The sequence below is a fragment of the Pristiophorus japonicus genome, chromosome 5 (assembly GCF_044704955.1).
Source record: "Pristiophorus japonicus isolate sPriJap1 chromosome 5, sPriJap1.hap1, whole genome shotgun sequence".
Classification (NCBI taxonomy): domain Eukaryota; kingdom Metazoa; phylum Chordata; class Chondrichthyes; family Pristiophoridae; genus Pristiophorus; species Pristiophorus japonicus.
In genome coordinates, this window is record NC_091981.1 from 251831580 (window position 1) to 251859524 (window position 27945).

The window sequence follows — 27945 nt, forward strand, 5'->3', positions numbered from 1 at the left end:
GGGGCAGCATGTAGATGAGGAATAGGAGGGGGCCAAAGATTGATCCTTGGGGGACAGCAGATGTACGATGCAGGGGCAGGAAGAGAAGCCATGGCTAGTGATTCTCTGGCTACGATTAGATAAATAAGAATGGAACCAGGCAAGTGCCGTCCCATCCAACTGGACGACGGTGGCGAGGCGGTGGAAGGATGGAGTGGTCAACCGTGTCAAAAGCATGGGTTTAACAGTTGCAAAATTCTGTTGCTCATCTGCACAGGGACAAAGCCAAAGTAGTTTAATCACCCGTTACTCAGATTCAATCCAAAATGAATGGCAAGGATAGTCAGCTTTTTTTCTGTATTGTGTTTTAGACCTGATTAACACAAAATGCACATTGTACCCACCCATAGAATGAAATAAACAAATTCTGAACAATACGATTTCTGAACAACAATATTCCTCAGTCCCTTTTAATGAACATTTCAAATGTATTAATTTCACTCTTGTTGCTAGTTCTGGGTTAAATCCATTTTTGTGCTATTAAAAGTGTTTGGAAGAAAACAGCACTGAGATGGAACTTAACTGCATTGGATTGGGTTCACCACCCAGAGCTAGACAGACTGGCTTTTCTATGAGAAAGTGAGCTGAACAGTTCCGATTAGGCTCTCATGGCAACAGAGTCCATCCATTGCATGCTAATGGACTGCAACAAAATCCACCCAACATTAAGAACGACAGCAGCGTTTCTGGACCAAACTACAGGTACAACCGCATACTCATGTATTTATCAAAGGATATTGCAATGGTCGAAATGAAAGTGCCTTGATGACGCTGTGTAAATGTACTCCTTGCAGATCCTTGGTTGATGTTCTGCTCGATCAATAATTTCTGCTGGAATGTTCAGATGTGTGTGGAAGTTAGGCAAGTATATGATTTGGCTTGGCTATGAAGGCCCTGCCCCCGACAGTCAAATACCATGATAACCTTTTCGACAGACAAAGAATGGACACGAGTAAGATGGCAGAGAGCTGCCGGCACTGGTGTAACATTGTGGGCCACCCCAACCTGCGAGAGCACACCACCGCAGGTCGGGGCTATAAAAAGAGCTGGAGCATGCCATTGCAGCTTCCAGCGCGAGCCACTCCAAGTGTGCAACGGCTTCGAGGTGGGCGACTGGGTGACGTTATCAGGTCCCAGGGTCATCGTTTGGAGCGTGGGCAGGAGCATCGGCTTGGCCCTGGTAAAGCAGAGGAGCACGGAAGGCCGTGACGGACTTGCGACAAGTGATCAGGGCAAAGGAGTTATCAGGGATCGTGGCTGAGATTTGGTGGGTGATCATGACGGAGGTTCAGCGAATGTTTGGTTCGGCGGGAAATCATGGCGGAGGTGCGGTGAGTGTTTTTGAGGTGGAGGAGCGGTGAGGGATCGTGGCGGGGGTGCGGCGAATGAGGGTATGGGGCCCAGAAGAGCCCAGGGCCCAGGGGCAGCACAGGCCAGCCCACATTGTTATGTGCGTGCGCACTAGGTCCGTGCAGCAGAGCTGGTTTCTCCAGTCGGCCTGGTTAACCCTTGCCACTGGATAAAGACTCAGTCGAGCCCGTGTGTGGCTGATGTGCAACGGTCACCACACGTTAAAAAAAATCCACGCACAGGCATCTTACACCCCTTCAACTGGAGTTAAGGACTGGAATATCGGGTCCTTCATTGAAACATCTGTGAACTCTTGTGGAAGTAAGTCATCCTTGTTCGAGGGACTGCCTATGATGATGATGAACCATAACTGAGCCGAGCAGAAAATTGGGGAGGAAAGTTTGTGTGTCGGCAATTTCACTCCACAATCGTCAATAAGTGCCATTTCAAAGATTATTCTGCTGATCGGGTATGTCATCGTAAAAGCTGCACAAGACCTCCAGCCCTAACAGGGTTTTAGCTGACGAGTGCGCACGTGGACTTCAAATATTGGGATCGTGACCAGACTCCACGGACCCACACTTGACCACTCCAGCTGCATGCAGGAATACACATGATACTCCTTTTTCATCCATTGCACAATGCGCAAGCCAAGCCCAAATTAATCAAAATAATCCATGCAATTGGACCCGATTATCACGCGCAATATAACCCAGGACAGGTGTGGACACCGAGGAGACAAGAACGCACGAAGCTAGCAAAAGAGATCTTTGGGAACAGTAAAACAGAGTGGAATGAAAACATGGATTATTCAGTATATCCAACACATCAAGATTTGCTTAAATGTTAGCTGCAAAGTTATCTTCGAGAGTCAAATGAACTGCATTTCATTGCTCCCCAATGCACTAATTCTGTTTAAACCATGTGTTTAACTATGTAATTAAATATCTTGCAGCTGGTACGTATCCATAATGCATGTGAAAGTATGTGTTATGCTTCAAGGAGCAACACATGCAAAGTACCATTCACAGTTACAGCTGAATGGTTCAAATAACCACTGTTAACCACACTAATGTATTTGGACAGGTGGAGGCCCTGACAATCACAATCACTAAGGAGGTGGTACTCAGTAAGATAATGGGACTATAGGCGGATAAATCCCCTGGACCTGGTGGCTTGCATCCTAGGGTCTTGAGAAGTAGCGGCAGGGATAGTGGATGCATTGGGTGTAATTTATCAACATTCCCTGGATTCTGGGGAGGTCCCAGCAGATTGGAAAACCACAAATGTAACACCCCTATTTATAAAAGGAGGCAGACAAAAAGCAGGAAACTATAGACCAGTTAGCCTGACATCTGTGGTTGGGAAAATGTTGGAGTCTATTATTAAAGAAGCAGTAGCAGGACATTTGGAAAAACATAATTCAGCCAGGCAGAGTCAACATGGATTTATGAAGGGGAAATCATGTTTGACAAATTTGCTGGAGTTATCATAAGATGTAACGAACAGAGTGGATAAAGGGGAACCAGTGGATGTGTATTTGGACTTCCAGAAGGCAACTGAGAAGGTGCCACATAAAAGGTTACTAAACAAGATAAAAGTTCACGGGATTGGGGGTAATATATTAACATGGATAAAAGATTGGCTAACTAACAAATTTGGCAGATGGAGTATTATGTTGGAAAGTGGGAGGTTATGCATGTTGGCAGAAAAACTCAAAGAGCGCGTTATTATTTAAATGGAGAAACATTGTAAAGTGCTGCAGTAACAGTGGGACCTGGGGGTACTTATACATGAAACACATAAGGTTAGTATGCAAGTACAGCAAGTGATCTGGAAGGCCAATGGAATCTTGGCCTTTATTGCAAAGGGGTTGGAGTATAAAAGCAAGGAAGTCTTGCTACAGTTATAAAGGGTATTGGTGCGGCCACACCTGGAATAGTGCGTACAGTTTTGGTTTCCATATTTAAGAAAGGATATTCTTGCTTTGGAGGCAGTTTAGAGAAGGCCATAAAAGGAGCGGCGACCGTAGGCAACGTGGAAGCATGCCACTACAAGGTACAGTGCGAGCTGGTGTAGGAGGGCAGTAGCAGCCAAGAGTGACGTCATCAAGATCCAGGTCGGTGATTGGAGCGTGGGCAGGTACAGCAGGAATGGCGAGGTTGTGGTAAAGGAGCGGCGAGAGACTGTAGAGGGACGTGATCGGGGCCCAGGGGAGGCACGAGTTCGGGGCCAGGGGTCCAGGGGCAGCACGGGTTAGCCCACACTGCAATATGTCTGCGCACTAGGTCCATGCAGCAAAGCTGGTCTCCAGTCGTCTTGGTTAATCCTTGCCACTGGAACAAGACCTAGCTCTTTCAACTGGTGTGCAACGGCCAATATGCGTTAAAAAAAATTCCACGCACAGGCATCTTCCACCCTTCAACATGTAGTTCGGGACCTGGAATCTCAGGTCCTTCAGTGAAACACCTGTGAACGCATCTCTTTTTGGTGTGGAAGCAACAAAAGCCGCCAACTATACTCCAGCAACGTACGCAAACCCAATCAAATTGCTCACATTTTTCTTCAAATCTAACCATCTGGAAGCAACAACTGCCACAAAACAATACACTAAATTGCTCAATTTTCTAATCGTTTTTTCAGCCACCATTTTCCTTCCATATTCTGCAAAGCACCGTAGAATATTTTTCCCATGTTAAAGATGCTATATAAATTTGAACCGTTATTCTCTGTTCCATATGTGCAGCTAAAAATAACGAATGTAACACATACATTTCCCCGAGACCTCGGCCTTTAACCTGGACCTCAAGTGCTGGGTCCCAGTTCCTGCTGACCAATTCGATGTTGAAACATGCCTAACGATTGCCTGCCACATTTCGCTGCGTTGGTGACCACACTTCAAAACACATCCATTGGCTGTGGAGAATCTGTGGAATTCCTGAGGTTGTGAAAGGCGCCGTTTAAATGCAAGTTATTTCTTTCTTTAATGTGAGTTTTAGTCTTTATTCTGTGCCTCTCTCTCACAACCGCCAACCTAAGTCCACAACTGAAAGGATTCTGGTAGTTGGAGGTCCTGTTGACTAATTCCACGTGTGAAAGCTGCGTGGGAGTTGTAGTTTCCAATCTGCGATAAAGAAAATGTACCAACCATTGTAAGGCCTGACCAGTAAGGGAGAATTTTTTTTATTTTTTTTTTAAATGTTGCATTTTAAATATAAAAGAAATTCTGAGCTGAAAATGCTTTTTGGGATGAGGATTTTTTCCCAATGAGGGGGCTGATGTTTGTGCTCGGTTGGAGTGGGATGTTTATGGGGCGCTTTAATGCGATCGGGGACATTATGGCTACAGCCATGCCACACCATTTTCAATTGCCACCTTTTGAAGGTGCTGGAGACTCAACAGTGGGAAAACATCCCCAATGTTTGCTATACCAACAACAGCTTCAGCGAGGACTGCAAATTTACTGTGAGAAGCAAAGTGAAGAAGGGAACCTTTTACAATCATGTATCACAAAAATAATGAGCAGTGAACAACAAAGTTACTTGTATCTTCAGCAACCTTTACAAAATGGTCGATAAATAGTGCCACACACATTATATCTCTGAAGACTGTGACATTCAGCATCAATGTGTGCGCTATATTTACCGCTCATCAGTCCTGTACTTTACTGTGTCCGTACATTTGCTATTTTACGGCAATAGGCAAATTGTTACCACATTTAGTCCACGGTTAGCATTCGAAACGGCACTCCAGGTTCCAGACTACCTGTGAGGGAATGCCGCAAGGCACAATAGTATGCGGGCAAAATAATAAGTCACCTGCATTCATATAGGGCTTTGAACTTTAAAAAAATATATATTCCAAGGTGCTTCAAAAGTATATTAAAAAAAACCAGATGCCAAGCCAAAACAGGCGATTAAGAGGGCTTGGTCAAAGAGGTCGATTTTAAGGTGGGTTTTTAAAAAGAAGAGGAGTGGAGAAAGGTCCAAGAGAGAAAATTCCCCCAAGTGTGGGAGCGAGGCAGCAGAAAAGATGGCCATCATTAGTGGGGTAAAGAAGGGTGGGAGCACCAGAGGACAAAGGCAGAGGAATGGAAAGTTGGGTCAGGTGGTGTATTGTAACGCTGCAGGAGACTAGAGAGAGAGGGGAGTGAAGAGCAGACGTATCAGCAGGCTCTGGGGCTTGGTGCGAGCATTACAATCAAGCCCAATCCTGTTCTCACCCAATATCCAGAGGTGGACAAGCTCTGTCCAATTCTCATTCAATTCAAGGATACTGAGGCTAATTGTATCTTCCAAACCACAGCCCAGCTGACTCTGCACACATCAGGAATCAAACGCGAGACTGTGAAGAGCCTTGGGACATTTTACTACGTTAAAGGCGTTATATAAATACAAGTTGTTGTTGTTGTTGCATGATTCAACTATTCACCAGCTAAACGGAGTGATTGGGGAGTCCAAATGTCACCTTTGTAACAGGACTGCAATCAGTGTAGACAGCGTTAATGGCACATGTCACTTAAGAACATAAGAAATAGGAGCAGGAGCAGGCCATTTAGCCCATCGAGCCTGCTCCGCCATTTAATAAGATCATGACTGATCTGATCATGGACTCCGCTCCACTTTCCTGCCCACCCCCCCCATATCCCTAGACTCCCTCATCGCTCAAACATCTGTCCAGCTCCGCCTTAAATATATTTAAGGCCCCAGCCTCCACAGCTCTCTGGGGCAGAGAATTCCACAGATTTACAACACTCAGAAGAAATTCCTCCTCATCTCAGTTTTAAATAGGCGAGCCTGCATTCTAAAACTATGTCCCAGAGTTCTAGATTCCCCCTTTCATCTCTGGAATCAACCTAGTGAACCTTCTCTGAACAACCTCCAATGCAAGTATATCCTTCCTTAAATATGCAGACCAAAACTGTACGCAGTACTCCAGGTGTGGCCTCTCCAATACCCTGTACAGCTGACCACTTCTCTGCTTTTGTCTGTCGTTTCTCCAGATGTGACTGATCATCCCATTAAGAATTCTGATAGTGGTTCCTCTCGTAGTTCAATTATCTCAGTCTGAAAATGAGCAGAGACCACCAGAAAGGCCCCAGGTTTAACCTCTCATTGGGTGCTGAGTTAGCCAATCACAGTCAAGACAGCAGCAAAGGGATTAGAGCTGACTGCAGCACCTTTGGGTTAGTGAAAGGCAGGGCAGGGAAGACAGCAAACCCACTTCTGATCACTATCCACTGACTGCTGTTAAAAAGTGTTTGTGGTGCTGGTGAAGGACAAGATTGGAATTACCTGATGTGCCCCCTGCAATCGAATATTGTCAACATTAATAGAATGGTGACAGCTGGTGTCCACAGAACATTACATAGAAACATAGAAACATAGAAAATAGGTGCAGGAGTAGGCCATTCGGCCCTTCTAGCCTGCACCGCCATTCAATGAGTTCATGGCTGAACATTCAACTTCAGTACCCCATTCCTGCTTTCTCGCCATACCCCTTGATCCCCCTAGCAGTAAGGACCTCATCTAACTCCTTTTTGAATATATTTAGTGAATTGGCCTCAACAACTTTCTGTGGTAGAGAATTCCACAGGTTCACCACTCTCTGGGTGAAGAAGTTCCTCCGCATCTCGGTCCTAAATGGCTTACCCCTTATCCTTAGACTGTGACCCCTGGTTCTGGACTTCCCCAACATTGGGAACATTCTTCCTGCATCTAACCTGTCTAACCCCGTCAGAATTTTATATGTTTCTATGAGGTCCCCTCTCATTCTTCTGAACTCCAGTGAATACAAGCCCAGTTGATCCAGTCTTTCTTGATAGGTCAGTCCCGCCATCCTGGGAATCAGTCTGGTGAACCTTCGCTGCACTCCCTCAATAGCAAGAATGTCCTTCCTCAGGTTACCTCAGCATGAATTACCCATCTTCAGAGAGAAGGGGAGAAAATCGATAGGGTTTCTACGAGGCTTTTAACCAAGCTCATGTAGCTTAATATCGCACTGGTAATGGCACTGACTGTTAGGTGTAATGGTGTCAAATCACATGATGAATAGCGCATTTTAAAGGTCTGATGGTCCAAGCAAATTGGACTGGACAGTACTCTTAAAGGGATGAAGTAAGGAAGAAAAGGATATGTTTAGAAAGACAGTGCACAATGTACAGAACTGACACATACCAAAAGGGAAGGCAGCTAACAGAGGGAAAAGACTCATGTGGGTAACTAGTACTGTGGGGGAATAAAGGGGAAATAAACAAGGGACTGTTCCTAAAATATAAAACTATTGGTATCACGATGGGCCAAGACTGCTATACAAAGGTGAAGGTGGTTAAGAACTTGGTCAGAGAAACTAAAATAGAAAATGAGATCAGAATAGTAGGAATATTCAAAGAAAGGTCAAGCATTTCTGTAGATATATTTGGAGCAAGTAGGTGAAAAGGAACTGGTGGGGGTTCACTGAAAAATCCCAACGTGGCATAATATCAAGTGACTCAGGGTAGCAAATATCCGAAATGAATTCTTCGTTTGTGTTCACAGCGGAGACCGTCGGCAGTCTCGTAAGCATGGAAGTTGAATTTCCAGTGGGTAGGGGACGCAGAGGAAGTACAGAAATAGAAATTTCAGATAAGGTGGTCAGAGTTTCTGGCCTAGACAGCTGAAGGCGCGTTGCAAAAGTAATACAGGATGCTGTGGGTTCAAGCCCAGCCACGACGCAAGCACACAATTTAGGTTGGCACATCAGTGCAGTGCTGAGGGTGTGTTACAGACCTAGCTGTACTTTCATACAAAAGGTGGTTAAAGAAATTGCTCGTTAAATCAACCAAATCTGTACCACTATCTTGATGGAATCAGAAAAATGGAACACTGCCTGCGGATCGGAAATCGCCCACACATCAATATTTAAAAAGGAGGCAAAAGTATCAGATGTTACAACGGAGACAGAAGACTGTCCAGAGACTTGAGAATATAATCCAGGCTGACACCTCAGTGCTGGACTGAGGGAGTGCAGCACTGTCGGAGGCACCCCCTTTTTTAAAATTAGACAAATCAAGTGCACACATCTTCCCTCTCAGATGGACGTACAAGATCATTCGAAAAAGAGCAGAGGAGTTCTCTCCGGGGTCCTAGCCAATACTTATCCCTCAACCAACATCACTAGAACAAATAGCTGGTCATTACCACATTGCTATTCATGGGAGTTTGCTGTGGATACACTGGCTGCCGCGTTTCCCTACATTACAACAGTGACTACACTTCAAAAGTACTTTATTAGCTGTAAAGCGCTTTTTGGAAGATACAAGGTCATGAAACACGTTATATAAATGCAAGTTATTTTAACATGACATGCGGTTACCAGCTGTGAGCCGCAGGGATCTATGCTGGGGCCACTGCTGTTTACAATGTCGACAAATGATTTGGTGCCAAGGACAGAAAGTGTTTGCAGAGGACACCAGATTTGGAGGGGGAAAGTGGTTTCAACCAATTGGGAAGAGGAAAACCAAACATATGAAGAAAGTGGGCTGGTGATTAGCTAATGTATTTAATGTGGACAAACATGAAGTAATGAAACCAGGGAACAGGAAAAACAGCAAGATTATAAACTAAATGGCTCCAAGCTACAGGAAACCTGTCAGTGGGTAAATCTAGGGTTGTGATGGATAGCTCACTGAAACCAAGCATGCAGTGTACAGCAGCAGTAAAGAAAGCTAACTAGATTTTGGGACGAGAACCAGATATAGAGCACAAATGACAGGAGATGATAAGAGTCTGTACAATGCAATGGTATGAGAACATCTGGAGTGCTGTGTACAGGTCTTACAAGCAAGGATCTCTGGACATTGGAGGCAGTGCAGAAAAGGAAAACCAAACTGCACTGGTTAAGGCATCTGAACTATGATAAGAGGTTAAAGAGGCTGTTTACTCTGAAGAAAAGGCTCAGGGAACGTTATTATTCAAGTTTGTTAAGGGAACAGATAGACTGAATGTGTCCAAAATTCCCACAAATTCTAGAACCAGGGAGACACACTCAACCTTAGAAGAAGGTAGGTGCACAAATGACTTAGATATAACTACTTTATGCAGAAGGTGGAATGGACCATGCAGGGAGGCAGACAGTGTGGTATGATTTAAGGAAGAACTGCAGAGATATTTGCAGTAGTGGACAATTCAGAGATATTGGGGTAGAAATTGGACAGTGCCACAAACAGAGTACAACAACATGCCCGAGCAGAGAGCCCGAGGGCCACCCCGAATCAGTGCGCATCATCTTAACTTTGTCGAGCTGTGGACGCCCGTTCGACAACCAGACATAACTCAGGGCTTAACCCAATTCCCTGATGAGTCGAACAGAGTTTAGAAAATGGGGTGCAGGGCTCTCATTTCAGGTGGCCACCAGGGCGGCTGAAAACACAAAGGCCCTGACGAATTTAGCAGCTGTCTTAAACCTGCGCAGGCGTCCGTCATGCTAAATTAGTTATTGTTGCGCTCATTTTACAGTTGTGAAATGCACAATGATGTTGAATTTATTCCACCTTTCATTTTTATTAGCCATCCGGATGGACTGCAGAGCCCTTTCCACCTCTGTACTCACAAATGGAATGTTCTGGATCAGTCAGAAAAGTTAAGACTGCGGGCTAGAATTTCCTAACAGCCCACCAGTGCCCGATTGCCACCCAAAAGACCGCTAAGATTCCCAAGATTATCGCCGGCGAAAACTTCCCCCCAAAAAAGGGCCAGTGAAAAAAATGGCCGTTGCACCCCGATTCTTGGCGAAAATGTGGAATTTAGGGTCGATTTGGCAATTCTTAAAGAAAATGGGCGATAATTAATAAATTCACTAAAAATTTACCCCGAGGCTGCGGGTTGGGCCTAGGAGGAGAAAGAGAGAGAAAAAAAATCTCAAAAAACAATATATAAAAAAAAAATATCATAAAAACATTCTCAGAACCCTTTTAAACTTAAATCACTGCAAAAGAATTTTAAAATAATGAGTAAAAAAACCAATTACTTACCTTTTTCTTGCAGGGCTACTCACCTACCGCCCAGCTCCGTTGATCCTAGTGGGCGGTTTAAAAAAAAATACTTACCTACGGGTCACCGCTGAGCCAAATATCATGCCAGGGCGATCTGTGGATGGTGTATGCTAGCGGTCCGCTCCCCAGCAGCACCTCAAAACCGCCGGTGTAACTCAACTGGGCAATTTCTCGCCGACCTGGTTATCGCCCAAACAGGCCAATAGCGCCGAGAAACTGGGCGGTGAACCAATGCAATTTCTAGTCCAGTTTTCAAAATGTCTTTTGATATTACTGTTGAAAAGATTAGAAGTGTTCCTCTGTATTATTGAACATAGCGAGAAAGGAACAGGCACCACGACTCATTATGTACAAGATAAAATAGAAAAAGCTGGAAACATTCAGCAGGTTCTGACGAAGAGTCAAAAGGGCTGAAACTATTAACCCTGCCTTCCTCTCGCCACAGATGCTGCCTGGCCTGTTGAGAGTCTCCAGCCATTCCTGCTTTTATTTCAGATTTGCAGCACCTGCTGTATTTTATTATAACATACACACACACACACACACACACACACACACACAGGTTTAATGACACTCAGTATTCAATGTGGGTGTGCTGGGGAAGTCGTGGGAGAACTGAGGGAGGAGGAGAGGAGGAGGAGACCTAGCTAGAAGCCAGTATCTTAAAATCCATATCACTGCAATTTGTGCAATGTTGAATGCATTGCCCATTCCAGCTATTTTTGACTATTTAAACGTTGAACTTGGATCCAAGTTGGGTCAGTGATGGTCACAGCCTATGAATCCAATTTTCAACAGTGATAACTTTCAGATAAGCAGAGTTTCCAGAATGTATTTAAAATCTGGCACAAGATCAAATCCAGGTTTGCAGCTGAAGAGTACTTGCCAGGGGCAGTCAACAACATGCTGTGAATGAGTGGGAATACTTCTGGTTTGAAAGCTATCAAGCTCGGGTAGATAATTTAACATGCCAGTAGAATACCACATCAAACAAGTACAAGGACAATCCACAAGAAACACCTGCATGTTACCTACCTATATTGTAATTATTTTATTGTAACAAATGCAGAACACCACATTGATTGCAGCCCTAGGATTTATACATATGATATTGGGGAGGGGGGGGGGGAACTCCATTATCTTGAGAAGATCTTTTATCTTTATTTGGCATTTCTTGCAAATGTGTGGATCAGAAAACTCAGAGGGTGGCAATTCATGGATTATGAATCCACATCCAAGCATTGAACAATGCAGCAAAGCACAGCATGCCACACATTCCTGAGCAGATGCGCAGGTCAAGAGGATAATTGGACCCAGGGAGTTAGGATACCACCCATATCCTAACTCGCACCAAGTGCCTTTCACCCATCACCCCTGTGCTTGATGAATAACATTGGCTCCCGGCCCAGGAACATGTTGATCTTGATGATGATGAGGGGGGGTGGGGGGCAGGGGTGCATAGGGGGGGGGGGGGGGTAGAAGGGAGAGGGACAAAAATCCTGTGATATCTATGTACTATAATTAATAATATTATAGCTCGGGGAAGCTAGAGAAGTACATGATGGAGATTCTCATCTTTGTTTTCAAATCCCTCCATGGCCTCACCCTTCCCTATCTCTAACCTTCTCCAGCCCTACAGCCCTCTGAGATCTCTGCAATCCTCTAATTCTGGCGCCTCTCATTCCTGATTTCCACTACTCTAGCATTGTGTCTGTGCCTTCAGCTGTCTAGGTCCTAAGCTCTGGAATTCCCTCCTTAAACTGCTCTGCCTCATTACCTCGCTCTCCTTTTCAAGTCACTCTTTTAAAATTTAACTCTTGATCAAATTGTCCCAAAATCTCCTCCTTTGGCTCGGTGTCAAATTTGCACTGACAACGTTCCTTGGGATGTTTTACGAAGTTAAAGGCCCGAAGTGCAAGTTGTTGTTGAGAGTGGGTAAAGGAGGGAGCTAGAAAGAGGGTGAAGGGGGGGAAAAAATGGAAAGGGATGGGGTGGGGAGAATGAGGGTCGGAGAATTATCTCAGCATAGAGAGGTGGCTCAGATTTTCATCCAAGTTGGCAGGGATGTGGTTAAACTATTCCCCCATCCAAACCCGGGAATTCCTATCAGTCTGGGGGAAACCAACTCCCTTCAGCAATAGGCCCTGACAATGCTCTTTGTGCGTGTTGGGAGATAATTATGAGCAAGCTTTTGCCTCCCACAAACCAAACTGGGTGAACTGATGACAGGCAAGATATTCAACATCCTTGACATTAAAAATATTGCCACCGAGAGGCAAACCTGGTACTACAGACAGTATGATGGTTTTGCTCATGGGGGAAGGGAGTAACTGTGAACATTTTCAATGAAATGTGCACTCCAAGCACCAAATTTAATATATAAGGGAAAGCTAGATAAGCATGAGAGAGAAAGGAATAGAAGGATAATGGAAATTTGCTTGTTTACAGAATAACGGACAGTCGTGTAATTCAATCTCCAAAGCACCCGTAAAAATCTGATTTAATAAAAATGGAATTTGCTTTATTCACTCAATATAAATCAGTAGTTCTGATGTTATGTCCTACCGGGTATAAACACAGATCACATATTTCAGGTCTGCGCTAGATAATTATTCTGTTGGATTCAGCATCACCAGTCTCTCGGTAAACAAATCCCCATTGCATACAATCAGCACTTTGCTGTCCAATTTTCTAGCCCTAGTTCAGCATGACTCAGGCCATAACAATAAAAACCCCACACTATATGAACTCGGTACTGTAATCTCACACAAGCCTCTCTGATCATTCAAAAGTTAGACTAATCAACACTTTAGTTAAATGAGGCAAGATATGAACTGCCGGGCTGATTTATTTTATAACAACAACTTTTATTTATTTGGAACCTTTAATGGAGTGAAATATCCCAAGGCACTTCACAGGAGTATTATATGGTAAACATTTGACACCGAGCTGCATATGTAGAAATTAGTGCAGGTGACTAAAGGCTTGGTCAAAGAGGTATGATTTAAGGGGTGTCTTAAAGGAGGAAAGAGAGGTAGCGAGGCAGAGGGGTTTAGGGAGGGAGTTCCAGAGCTTGGGGAATAGGAGGAATAAGAGTTCGAGTAAATCTCACTTAACTGTGACTTCATTCAACAGAGCTCTTCATTGTGAAGAAAATAATAAATTACATCACACTGTCCTGGTTAACAGACAAAATTAAGTTTTCTGACCAAGGTTTCCTTTAAACGTAGATTGTATCAATCTTAAAGAAGCCTTGGCCCCAGTCTGTCTCTCTCAGCAGATCTTCCAAGACCAGTCTCCAGACTATGTGGTTTTGTCTTTCATTCCCAGCTGGACAGCAGCTTGACCTCTGACCCTCTCCCCAGCTCTGAGTCATGGGGTTGCTCACCCTTCCCCCATCATCATCAAATTGGGAGATAACCTCGAACCGAAATGCCTCACCCAAATGAATTGGAGCATCCCAACAATATTAAATGTGGAAGACCGCTGGAACGTTAAACAAATTTCTATTATTTCAAACAGTCTGGACAAATGTTTTTCTGAATTCTAATCCACATCTTTCAGCAATACAGTCCTGCAAAATTAACCCCTCGAGAACTAAACTTAACTTGCACTGAATTTACAGCACAGGAACGGGCCATGCAGCCCAACTGGTCTGTACCGGTGTTTATGCTCCACATAAACCTCCTCCCATCCCTCTTCATCGAACCCCATCAGCATCTCCTTCTATTCCTTTCTCTCTCATGTGCTTATCTAGCTTCCCTTTCAATTTAAAAGTAACATTTTAATGTAAACCAGACCAAGATCTTTCTGTGGCAAAAACAAAACAGGACACACACTAACTGTTACAGAACAATGCCCCGTCCACACCATGAGTAATGTCACAGGAAATCTTCTAGTGTTTTAGAAGTTTATTAACAGAGCACTGGAGTTCAGTTTGGTCACGTGTAAATCAAAAGTTACTCCTGGAAAATCCTTTAAGAAGAACACACTGTTTAGTAAGAATGACAGCCTGATCCAGCAAGTGTGAGCGCTTCATGGAATGTGATCAAAGCATGGTGCCACTTAAAAGATGTTCCTTTTCAAATGAGACAATCTAATTGGTTCAGAAAATCACACATGAACGACTTGCCATTTCAACACAAGGTCAGGATTCTTCAATATTTAATAGGTTTCAGTTCTGCAGACTAAATACTGTAATTATACTGTAATTAGACTTCGCTTAACCATTTACACTTACAACCATTGTTTAAGATAAGAAAAACAGAAAATGCTAGAAATCTCAGCGGTCAGACAGCGTCTGTGGAGAGAGAAACAGGGTTAATGTTTCAGGTCGATGACCCTTCGTCACAGCTGGCGAAAGTTCAAAATGAACAGATTCTTAAGGAGCACTGAAAGGAGGAAGGGAGGAAAGAACAAAAGGAAAGGTCTGTGATAGGGTGGAAGACAGGAGAGATTTGAGAAAGAAAAGGGATGATGGGCCGACTGGAGATGGTAATGGCACAAGTTAGAAAAAGATGAGTCTAGATGGGGTGTGAATGGCGGAATAATTATCAGCTGCCAGGAGAAGCAGAGAGAGAAAAAATACACAAGATCGACCCAAAACATTAACTCTGTTTCTCTCCACAGATGCTTCCCGACCAGCTGAGATGTCCAGCATTTTGCAATTTTATTTCAGATTCCAGTATCCGCAGTATTTTGTTTTTGTACCATTGTTTAAGGTTGATTACGATAAAACAAAAGATCAAACAGATTGAGGGCCTAGACAATGGCGCTGGATCTCCACATCATGATGCATGGAGAACTGAGGTCTACCACACAGCAGCTGAAGCAGCTTGCATTGCCCAATGTGGCCACCCAGTAACTGCAACGCTGGGAGCCTGCGCACAAAGCACATCGAGACTGAAAAATACAGGGAGACCTCCACCCTGCCTTGCCCCTTCCTCCAATAATGTAACTGGAGCACATGATTGGAACAGGGGTGGGGTGGAAATTAACATTTTCCTGTTCTTGAGCCTCGCACCCTCCCTTCCCCCAGAAAAACTGTTGGTGCTGCCAGCAGCCCTTCACCGGCTGCTGATGCTCAGAATTCTCACCTGGACAACCACCTCCTCTCAGAGCTTTCCGAAAAGTAGTTAAATGAGCTGCCACTGCATTGCGGGAAGAGGGCAATTCATTTGTGCACAAGTGCACACAGTTCCTAATGGACAAGGGTCGTTCTGACGGCCATCATCCGGTATAACCTGCACCTTGCAACCATGTGCGAGTCTATCTGTAATTAGATTGATACAACCGAATTCACAACAGGCCCAATATTAACAACAGAGGAGTACTACCCTCAAAACAGATGTAAACATAGCCTAGCAACAATTTAGTCTTCAGTTCTCAGCATTATCTTCTCCTGGTAACAATCAAGACAACAAAAAAAAGAGGGAAAAAGCAGAATTGCTCAATTTATAGATACTTATAGACCTTAGAACACAACCATATGAAAAACAATTAGATATGTCCTTAAACTGATGCTAGCTTTGCTAACACACAAATTGAAAGTTCATTGGCAGATGGAGTATAATGTGGGAAAGTGAGAGGTTATTCACTTTGGCAGAAAAAATAAAGCAAATTATAATTTAAATGGAGAAAAATTACAAAATGCTCCAGTACAGCAGGACCTGGGGGTCCTTGTGCATGAAACACAAAAAGTTAGTATGCAGGTACAGCAAGTGATCAGGAAGGCAAATGGAATGTTGGCCTTTATTGCAAGGGGGATGGAGTATAAAAGCAGAGAAGTCCTGCTACAACTGTACAGGGTATTGCTGAGGCCACACCTGGAGTACTGCATGCAGTTTTGGTCTCCTTATTTAAGAAAGGGAATATTTGCATTAGAGGCGGTTCAGAGAAGGTTCACGAGGTTGATTCTGGAGATGAGTGGGTTGACTTATGAAGATAGGTTGAGTAGGTTGGGCCTATACACATTGGAGTTCAGAAGAATGAGAGTTGATCTTATTGAAACATATAAAATAATGAGGGGGCTCAACAAGGCAGATGCAGAGAGGATATTTCCACTCATAGTGGAATCTAGAACTGGGAGCATAATTTCATAATAAGGGGTCGCCCATTCAGAACAGAGATGAGGAGGAATTTTTTCCTCTTAGGGGGTTGTAAATCTGTGGAATTCTCTGCCCCAGAGAGCTGAGTCAGTGAATATATTTAAGGTGGAGACAGACAGATTTTTGAGAGATAAGGGAATAAAAGGTTACGGGAAGCGGACAAGGAAGTGGAGCTGATTCTATGATAAGATCAGCTATGATTTCATTAAATGGCGGAGCAGACTCAAGGGGCCAAATGGCCTACTCCTGCTCCTATTTCTTATGTTCTTATAAACAAAGCTCTCAATATTCAAATAGAATTAGCAGGAATTAATTTTTGAAAATACTTTTATAAGCTGAAGAAGCCATTCCACACCAGTCATCAAAATCTTTTCAAGACATCATGAATTTCTATCAGTTGTTTCTCTGCTGTTATTTATTTTCTGGTCAAAGCATTGCATTTTGTGATCACTTGCTTAAGACACACAGATTGTCATTTTTTTTTAAATTCCCATCGACAATTATTGGTAAATGTAATTATTGTGGACTGACATTTTCATTTTCTCTTTCTCCACCCCCTCCCCCTGCACAAATTATATTATTCAAATCTTTGATTAAAAGGGAGGGGAGAGAAATTGAGGTCCCCAGTTTTATCATTTGCCATTAATTCTTTGCAGGAAATAGGTCACCAAAAATAAGTGATCAAATAAATAAGAAATTGTAGAGAAGAATTCAAAGTAATTCAAAAATCACTCAAAAATCACTACAGCCACTTGTTTCGTAAACATCTCTGGTAATTATCACTTTTATATAAACATACTTTCCAATGTAGATTTTTTTTTAAAGTATCACATTTTGCATTTTAAATATATTAAACCCATATCACTCGATAGTCTTACATACACTGCTGATCTGCAGGCTGCAATAAAATATTGATATATATATCATGCAGGTTGAAAACTGACCAACCTTTAGTTAATAGAATTTTAAGATTTTCTTTCTTTTATTGCTCTGAGTTTTATAGCAGGTCAATAAAATCTATAATAAGGGCAAATTCGTAACTTTTTGGACCAAATACTTTGAATGCAATGTCAAATCCACTCAGAGCTTCACACTTGTTCTCAGTGAAACCCGACACAGATTCATGCACAAACGATTGCTTGCATCCGACTGTGTACGAGTAAGCCTTACAGCAAGGAAGGGTCTAAATCCAATCATTGGTCTGCACTGAGTTAGCAGCTCTCAGCAAATGCACAACTGTGGTAAGGCACTGAAATTGTCTTCAGCATCTATAGGTTACTGCGGAAAGTATGAGGAGAGTTCCCATGTCGGATCAATACCCAGCAACCTCTGCTGGAATGTGCACATTTGGACATCAGGTTTTAAGAAGAAAGGCTTGCATTTATGTAGCGCCTTTCATGACCACCGCACGTCTCAAAGCGCTTTACAGCCAATGAAGTACTTTTGGACTGTAGTCACTGTTGTAATGTGGGAAACGCGACAGCCAATTTGTGCACAGCAAGCTCCCACAAACAGCAATGTGATAATGACCAGATGAGCCGTTTTTTTGTTATGTTGATTGAGGGATAAATATTGGTCAGGACACCGGGGATAATTCCCCAGCTCTTCTTCAAAATAGTGCCATGGGATTTCTTTGTCCACCTGAGAGAGCAGACGGGGCCTCGGTTTAACGTCTCATCCGAAAGACGGCACCTCCGACAGTGCAGCACTCCCCCAGCACTGGACTGGAGTGTCAACCTAGATTTAGGTGCTCAAGTCCGTCTTGAACCTACAACCTTCTGACTCAGAGGCGAGGGTGCTACCCATTGAGAGAAAGCGGACACTGGGTTTCACTGTGGTGGCGGTCCCTCCAACTCACCAAGACTCAAATGTAGAATGGCCATCTGGGCAAGCTATCGGAGAATGGCCAATGCTCACAAAACCACAATGTAGATACTAATAAGGAAGACTATTGAGCCCAATGTAGCTAATCCACCCAGAGACACCCTCAAGTCCCCTCTTCACAGCATTTACTTCTCAAATGAAATCGAGCTTTTCACCTTAGAGATCTTTCTTTGCATTGAATACATTACATAAAGAATGAAGTTAGACTGGAATGGGCGGGGTAGCAGAACCATTTCGAAATCTAAATGAATCTGTTGAATGGTGGAGCAGATTACATAGTTTTCCTGTACTGACCTGCCTATGCCACTCTTTATTGAAAAAACAATTTTAGTACCACTCCTGCATTATAACAAACAATTCCTTTGCTTTTATGCAATTCATCTTTCAACAGCAGTTGCTTTGTAAGTATGAACATTGCATTTGCATGGTAGTTCAATAGACTGCAAATCTGCATGCATTGCAATTTATGGCCGAGTTAATGGCCAGCAGGAACAATAAATGCTGCTCAGGTTAAGAGCAGTCATCCATCAATAATCTGTCTTAAGGGAGAGGTCCCAAACATATACACCTCTCACAAACATACTGAAAGTTGCATTCTGGTGATAATCCAGTAAATGAAATGTTTTCCACTACATTAAACAAATGAAATTATTCAAATTTAATGCTGCTTTGGCAGACGATTATGATGCCCAGCATGTGTATCTGTAAAGCATACACTCCCATATTCCGCCACCAGGGAGCGCATCCCCGAAAGTCCCAAGGGATCCCAGCATCCCTTGGGAGCACTGTATATAAGCCGGTCCCGAAGGCCTGTTCCTCATGCTGGAGTGTCTTAATAAAGACTGAGGTCACTGTTACTTTAACCTCCTGTGTGCAGTCTCATCTGTGTTAGGAACACAATAACTGGCGACGAGTATACGAATCCAACACAAAGATGCAGCAAACTGTGGGCATCCTGGAGAAGTTCTCGGAGGGTGAGGACTGGGAAGCCTATGTCGAACGGCTAGACCAGTACTTTGTAGCCAACGAGCTGGACGGAGAAGGAAGCGCTGCAAAAAGGAGAGCGGTCCTCCTCACGGTCTGCGGGGCACCGACCTACAGCCTCATGAAGAATCTTCTGGCTCCGGTGAAACCACAGATAAGTCGTATGAGGAGCTGTGTACACTGGTTCGGGAGCATCTTAACCCGAGGGAGAGCGTGCTGATGGCGAGGTATCGGTTCTACACGTGCCAACGATCTGAAGGTCAGGAAGTGGCGAGCTACGTCGCCGAGCTAAGGCAACTTGCAGGATAATGTGAGTTTGATGGCTACCTGGAGCAAATGCTCAGACTTTTTTGTACTGCGCACTGGCCATGAGACGATCCTACGAAAACTTATGACTGTAGAGACACCGACCCTCAGTAAGGCCATTGCGATAGCACAGGCGTTTATGTCCACCAGTGATAACACCAAACAAATCTCAGCACACAAGTGCTAGCAATATTCATAAATTAACTGGAACTGTGTTTGCGAGCAGAAATGTACAGGGCAGAAACCACGAGTCTGCAACTGCCAGCAAGTCTCAGGTGACCCAGATGACTCAGGGTCCGCAACAAAGAATGAATGCAAGGCAATTCACACCTTGTTGGCGTTGTGGAGGCTTCCATTCAGCCTATTCATGCTGCTTCAAAGGGTATGTTTGGAACAATGGGGCACCTCCAACGAGCTTGAAGACGAGCTGCAACACTGCAAAACCTGCTAAGCACCACGTGGCAGAGGAAGATCGGTCCATGGTGGATCAAAGCAATTTCGAGCCTCAGAGAGGAGGCCGATGCTGAAGTTCACGGGGTGCACACATTTTTGATGAAATGTCCACCTATAATGCTAAATGTAAAATTGAATGGCTTATCTGTAGCCATGGAACTGGACACTGGCGCTAGCCAATCCATCATGAGTAAAAAGATGTTTGAGAGACTGTGGTGCAACAAGGCACTCAGACCAGTCCTGAGCCCCATCCACACGAAACTGAGAACGTACACTAAAGAGTTCATCACTGTCCTGGGCAGTGCCATGGTCAAGATCACCTACGAGGGCACGGTGCACGAACTGCCACTCTGGATTGTCCCGGGCCATGGCCCCACACTGCTTGGAAGGAGCTGGCTGGGCAAAATCTGCTGGAACTGGGATGACATCCGAGCGCTATCACATGTCGATGAGGCCTCATGTAACCAGGTTCTAAACAAATTTCCTTCCTTTTTGAGCCAGGCATTGGAAACTTTTCCGGGGCGAAGGTGCGGATCCACTTGGTCCCAGAGGCACGATCCATTCACCACAAGTCACGAATGGTACCTCACATGATGAGGGAGAGAGTGGAAATCGAGCTGGATAGATTGCAACGCGAGGGCATCATCTCCCCAGTGGAATTCAGCGAGTGGGCCAGCCCGATTGTTCCAGTACTCAAAAGTGATGGCACGGTCAGGATTTGCGGCGATTATAAAGTAACTATTAATCGTTTCTCGCTACAGGACCAATACCTGCTACCGAAGGCAGATGACCTATTTGCGACACTGGCAGGAGGCAAGACGTTCACCAAGCTCGACCTGACTTCGGCTTACATGACACAGGAGCTGGAGGAGTCTTCGAAGTGCCTGACCTGCATCAACATGCACAAGGGACTGTTCATCTACAGCAGATGCCTGTTTGGAATTTGGTCGGCTGCAGCGATCTTCCAGAGAAACATGGAGAGACTATTCAAGTCGGTACCACGCACGGTGGTTTTTCAGGATGACATATTGGTCACGGGTCAGGACACCGTCGAGCACCTACAAAACCTGGAGGAGGTCCTCCAGCGATTGGATCGCGTTGGGCTGTGGCTGAAGAGGTCGAAATGCGTCTTCATGGCAACAGAAGTAGAGTTTTTGGGGGAGAAAGATCGCGGCGGATGGCATTCGGCCCACAGACGCCAAGACAGAGGCTATCAAGAACACGCCCAGGCCACAGAATGTCACGGAGCTGCGGTCATTCCTGGGACTCCTCAACTATTTTGGTAACTTCCGACCGGGGTTAAGCACCCTCTTAGAGCCCCTACACGTGGTATTGCGTAAAGGTGAGAACTGGGTATGGGGAAAAAAACAAGTAATTGCTTTTGAGAAAGCCAGAAACATTTTATGCTCCAACAAGCTGCTTGTATTGTATAACCCGTGTAAAAGAATTGTGCTAGCATGTGATGCGTCGTCGTACGGAGTCGGGTGTGTATTACAACAAGCTAACGTTGCGGGGAAGTTGCAACCTGTCGCTTATGTCTCCAGGAGCTTGTCTAAGGCCGAGAGGGCCGACAGCATGATTGAGAAAGAGGCATTCGTGTGTATGTTCGGGGTAAAGAAAATGCATCAGTACCTGTTTGGCCTCAAATTTGAGCTGGAAACCGATCACAAGCCCCTCACATCTCTGTTCGCTGAAAACAAGGGGATAAATACTAATGCCTCAGCCCGCATACAAAGGTGGGCACTCGCGCTATCAGTGTATAGCTATACCATCCGCCACAGGCCAGGCACAGAGAACTGTGCGGATGCTCTGTCGGCTACCATTGCCCACCACGGGGGTGGAAATGGCGCAGCCTGAAAACTTGTTGATGGTGGCGCAGCCCGCAGACTTGTGGATGGTCATGGAAGCGTTTGAAAATGATAAATCACCTGTCACGGCCCGCCAGATTAGGACTTGGACCAGCCAAGATCCTCTGCTGATAAAAAAAACTGTGTACTGCATGGGAGTTGGGCCAGCATCCCCGTTGAAATGCAAGAACTAATCAAGCCGTTCCATCAGCGAAAGGACGAGCTGTCCATCCAGGCAGACTGCCTGTTGTGGGGTAACCGCGTAGTGCTACCCAAAAAGGGCAGGGAGACTTTCATCTCGGATCTCCACAGCACACATCCGGAAAAAGTAATGATAAAACCGATAGCCAGATCCCACGTGTGGTGGCCCGGTATCGATTCTGAATTAGAGTCCTGTGTATGGCAATGCAGCGTTTGTGGTCAGTTGAGCAACGCACCGAGAGAGGCACCACTAAGTTTGTGGTCCTGGCCCTCCATACTATGGTCGAGGATCCATGTTTCTCGGTAAAATGTTCCTGGTGGTGGTGGATGCTTTTTCAAAATGGATTGAATGTGAAATAATGTCAGGAAGCACCGCCACCGCCACCATTGAAAGCCTGAGGGCCATGTTTGCCAACCACGGCCTGCCTGACATACTGGTCAGCGACAACGGGCCATGTTTCACCAGTGCCGAATTTAAAGAATTCATGACCCGCAATGGGATCAAACATGTCACCTCGGCCCCGTTTAAACCAGCCTTCAATGGGCAGGCAGAGCGGACAGTACAATCAAACAGAGCCTCAAATGAGTCACAAAAGGCTCACTCCAAACCCGCCTGTCCCGAGTACTGCTCAGCTACCGCACGAGACCCCACTCGCTCACAGGGATGCCCCCGGCTGAACTACTCATAAAAAGGACACTTAAAACCAGACTCCCGCTGGTTCACCCCAACCTGCATGATCAGGTAGAGAGCAGGCGGCAGCAACAAAATGTAAACGATGGTCGCGCCACTGTGTCACGGGAAATGGATCTGAATGACCCTGTGTATGTGCTAAACTATGGACATGGTCCCAAGTGGATCGCGGGCACGGTGATAGCTAAAGAAGGGAGTAGGGTGTTTGTAGTCAAACTCGACAATGGACAAATTTGCAGAAAGCACCTGGACCAAACGAGGCTGCGGTTCACAGACTGCCCTGAACAACCCACAGCAGACACCACCTTTTTCGAGCCTACAACACATATCCAAAGGATCAACGACATCACCCCGGACCAGAAAATCGAACTAATCATGCCCAACAGCCCAGGCTCACCCAGCAGAGCCAACAACACGCCAGTCCAGCGAGGGCACAGCCAACACACCAAATGCACTCCCATATTCCGCCACCAAGGAGCGCTTACCCTAAAGTCCCAAGGGATCCCAGCATCTCTTGGGAGCACTGTATATAAGCCGGCCTCTAAGGCCTGTTCCTCACTCTGGAGTGTCCTAATAAAGAGTGAGGTCACTGTTACTTTAACCTCCCTGTGTGCAGTCTCATCTGTGTTCTGAACACAATACCCAGTACACCTGAATGTGGTCTAGCCAGATTTGGCAATGCATGGCGAAGGCAGTTGTACACCTGATACACATGGGTTTGTGCCTCTTGGACTTGAGGGAGTGAAGTTGGGCACCGACATGGATTGTGAAGGTTTTTCTGGGGATGACGGACGGCATCAAAGGTAGAGGTGAGGGACTGATCGATCAGGTCAACAGCTCCAGATGGACCGTGATGAAAGGGGAAGCAAATGCTCGGTAGATGGGAGTTCGAGAACAACACGAGAGGTTATTTTTCTCTCAGGGAGGGATGCAGAAGGAGGTGGGGTTAATAGCGAGTAGGGGAATGCGGGTAGTGAGGTCGACAAGGAAGCGGTTAGAGATGGTCTCATTGATGAAGACCACAGGAATAGAGTGGCCACAGAAAACGGTAATGTCAACAGGGGTGACAGTCAATACGGATTGGGGAATTTATATGGAGGGAGAGCACTGAATTTAGAGGAGAGCTGACAAAGCAAGCTGACATGGAGATTGAAACCACCGAGGATGAGGAGTCACTCGGTGCAGAGGCTGAGGGAGGAATAAACAGAGGATTCCTTGGGGAGGAACTTGGTGAGGCTTGAACAGGCAGTCAACAACAAGGAGTTTACAAGGTGGTGTAAGGGGACAACCATTCACTTCTGTGATATCAGACACTGCTTTTACGAAGAATAAAAATATACATTTTAAAAAGAGTGTTCTTTAAAAAAAATAAATCAAACTCCCCACCGACCCGAGAGGCTTGAATTGCAGATTTGCATTATGAGCATAACCAACCAGCAATAGGCCGAAAATCACCAGTACTCCATTGGAGTGTCACAGAGCTCAAAATGCTATTTCCAGAACCAAAATCTAAACTTGCAGTGCTGGGTGTTTTTCACCTTTCAGGTAGAGATGGTATTAAAATGTCACATCTCATGACATTTAACAGAAATCCAAGTTAAACTTAAATCGACAGAGCAATTACCTGCATGAAAATTCCACATGTGAACTATAACACATTAGCAAAGCAATAGGACCAATAGCGAGAGTGACCAACTGGTGTGATTTCAATGGCTCCCAGCTCAGAAAAACACACACAAAATGAGCAAACATCAACCAGCAACTCCCAGTCTTTGGGAAAAAGTTACTTTCATCCTTTTGCCTTCACATGCCAACTTTACCATAAAGAGTCAAATATTTTCATAGTGAAAGCAAAGGACTTGAAAGCCTGGATCTGTGGAGTACGGCACATTACACAATGTTCTTCCAGCTATCGGCAATAAACCACCAATTGATTGAATGAGGGAGTTGCAAAAAACAAATCCATCGCTATCAGACGCAATAAAGAAACCCTGGAAAATGGATGCTGTGCCTGTTTTCTGCCACTAGATGTCTCAATTCTATCAAGGTTGTTCACCTTTCCTTTTGGGTTCCGGTGAAAGGTCATAGAACTGAAACTTTAACCCAACCTTCCTCGCTCCACAGATGCCGTCCGAGCTGATGAGTGCTTCCAGCATCTTTTGTTCCGATGTTTACCCATACTGTTGTGCTCCATCTTTTTTTTTCCTTTCCCCATTTACTCCTCTTTCCCTGAAGCCAGCAACTCATAACGGAGTCGGGCAGCTTAAGCCTTCTTCATGTGTGAGTGCAGGTAGTGAGTGTCAGTTGGATTGTGGGGCAATCACAACCAAATGTCATTTTCTCTTCACCCAATATACACAAATGTGTCCTTCCAGTAGGGGCAGAAAGCTGAGCAGATTCACCTCCTCAGTACAGGGAGGCCAAAGCCAATGGCACCACTCCACCACCCCAGAGGAACTTGACTGCTGAGCACAGACCAGTTGCTGGGACATGGGATCTTCCTGGTCTCTGCCACGTTGAGAGATGAGCGTCCCCGTTCAGGCAGGGACTGTGTCCCCCATCTCACTAGTTTTTCAATGTTCGTCATCAAAGTAACCTCAAGCCAAAGTAATTTTCCACATTAGAAATTCTGCCTAAAACTTTTAACATTCTCCACGATGATAAGCTGTGAATCAAATACAAACAGTATTTGTATGGTACTCACTCGGTCCTTATCGTCAGCAACGTCAGAGAGGATGTCATCAAGATCCAAGATGCCGCCATCGCTATGCTCCAAACGATGCACTTGCACCCAGTAACCTGGATCCTAACAGGCGTGGAAAGAGAAAGAAACTTTAGTCACAGAAGTTTACTATTGGGGCTTTCCTCCAGTCAAGTGATTTTCCACTGTTATTTTAATTATTATCGACCAAAAATGTGACAAGATTGTCGTGACAGCAAGAGGGTCTCCATCTAAAAGGCAAATCTCCTTAGAAAACCTGTGTTGTTTAAAAACAAAAACTAAGTGTTAGTTACTTTTGTGTTGAGATCAACTGCAATACTGTGAAATGTATCTTTAAAATTAAGGGATGGGTTCACGACAAACAGATAAAAGCATATTTCCCTAACCAGGATGATGGCACCATTGCAATGATCCAATGGAGTGATGGGAGTCAAAAATTAACAAGGAGTTGACATTAGCAGATAAAACACTGTGTACAAATTCTTGGTCATGTACTGAAAACAGCAAAGATCAAGTAAAATTTACCCCCAAAAATGTTAAATATAACAAGTTTGTTGACTGTGAAGCACTTTGGCACGTCTATGCGTCATGAAAGGTACTACATAAATTCCAGTTCTTTCTTTAACTCAGTTGGTGCCACTTTTGCTTCTGGCTTGTTAGATTGAGTGCATCAGCTAAGTCAACACAGCCCAGTGCAGGGCCAAGTATTGGTGGTGCCAGCCATTAGATGAGACATTAAATAGAGTCTGCCTTGGCTTCCGGTAAATGTTAAAAGTTGGGCCTCCTTCAATGGAACGTATTGTGATTGGAGAATTTATAGCGAAGCGCGTCTCATCCGTGTGCCAATCAACAACGTACACAACATACTGAAGCCAATGTGCTTCACAAGGAAATTCAAAATACACAGGCAACAGCTAAAGGTGCTCGCTTCCAAAAAATAACCATCCCCCCCCCCACACACCAGCTGCCTTGAAGTTTGAACAGAAATCAAAAACGGAGGACAATGACATAGACTTTATGTACTCAAGTCACTAATCTCTCTGCTCTCCAACCTTGGCTTCCCTGACACGGCAATGGGCAGAAATCCAGGGGCAAAGAGCAGAGATTAGCATTCGGAGAGCAAGTGCACTAACAAGATGAATCACTTCAAAAACTCTCATATCGTATAAATCAATACCTTCGCCCACCCTGCTGGGGTTTCATAAATTGGCATATTGGAAAATATATTCCTATATGCCCATATAGGGAAATGGCAATACTGACAAAACTGTGGAGCTCTTAAAATTATCCACGAAAGAAAAACACATTTTGTGTTACAAATGTTATCCTTCCTCACAACTGTACCCAAATTTATTATGGTCATAGTGCTGGGATCATTTTCATTCTATGTCTAGCAGCACAGGTAAACAAATATACCCAGCTCTTGCAGTTTAAATGCATAACTGTGCTTTTGTAATAAAACAATCAGGAACTAAATTATTTCAAGTAAGTTATCATTGCACACACTTCCCCTTTTTTTCTTTCAACCAAGTATTCTCCCAAATTTCTAGAAAGCTCTTCAGTTTGAACCGAACACTCCCCTCAGAATTCTATGACACGGGTACCATTTTAAAATGTATTGCCGCAGAAGAACATTTAGGCTAATTATACCGTACCCCGTTCCAATCTATGACAGCATTCACTGGCTATGTTAAGCTGCACTATAAAAAAAATTGCATTTACATATAAATGACTTTGCTTGGTTTCCGCCGACAGGATAGATTCTAGTGGGTACTGTCCACCTTATGTGGCATTTGCTTCACTGACAAACACTTCACTTTTTTTTGTAAATAGAAGAAATTGATTTACAGAAAACGCTTCTGCACAGATCCTAATATAACTGTGCAAGAGGCTTTAAAAAAATGCCTAAGAATATTGTCAAAGAACAAAGTTCAAACATTCCTTGAGCTGTACAAAATGTGAAAGGATTTCTTTTGCATCATAATAGTGTTTCCCCACAGAAGCATATTTGCACTTCACAGTAAATAACTCCGAGTTGTTTATCACTGAAACCAAAGCACTCTTGCTATAAAAATATGAAGCTTTCGAGCAGCTGTTTTTGTTTTCATAAGGATCAAGGAAATATGCTGAAGTCAGCGATCACAGGCTACCCAAAGCTATTCTGACTTTGCAGGAATGGGCTTCAGCAACATATCATTGCAGTTCAATCAGCAACTGTTTCACTCATATGGCAAATATTAGGGGATCGAGGCAACAATACATCTTGTACTAGTCCACTAGCTTTATTTTCCATACCGTCTTATACACGCAACTCATCTGTAAGCCGTATC

General features: G+C 44.4%; 1 protein-coding gene across 7 annotated transcripts in view; it reads right to left on the reverse strand.

The window, feature by feature from the left end:
* LOC139264671 (partitioning defective 3 homolog) overlaps positions 1–27945 on the reverse strand; it is a 984694-nt gene that overhangs the window by 771134 nt on the left and 185615 nt on the right. For all 7 annotated transcript variants that reach the window (XM_070881547.1, XM_070881545.1, XM_070881551.1 and 4 more), the window contains exon 2: positions 25598–25699. In XM_070881547.1, coding sequence (XP_070737648.1) covers positions 25598–25699 — 102 coding nt within the window. The remainder of the gene's footprint in view (positions 1–25597; positions 25700–27945) is intronic.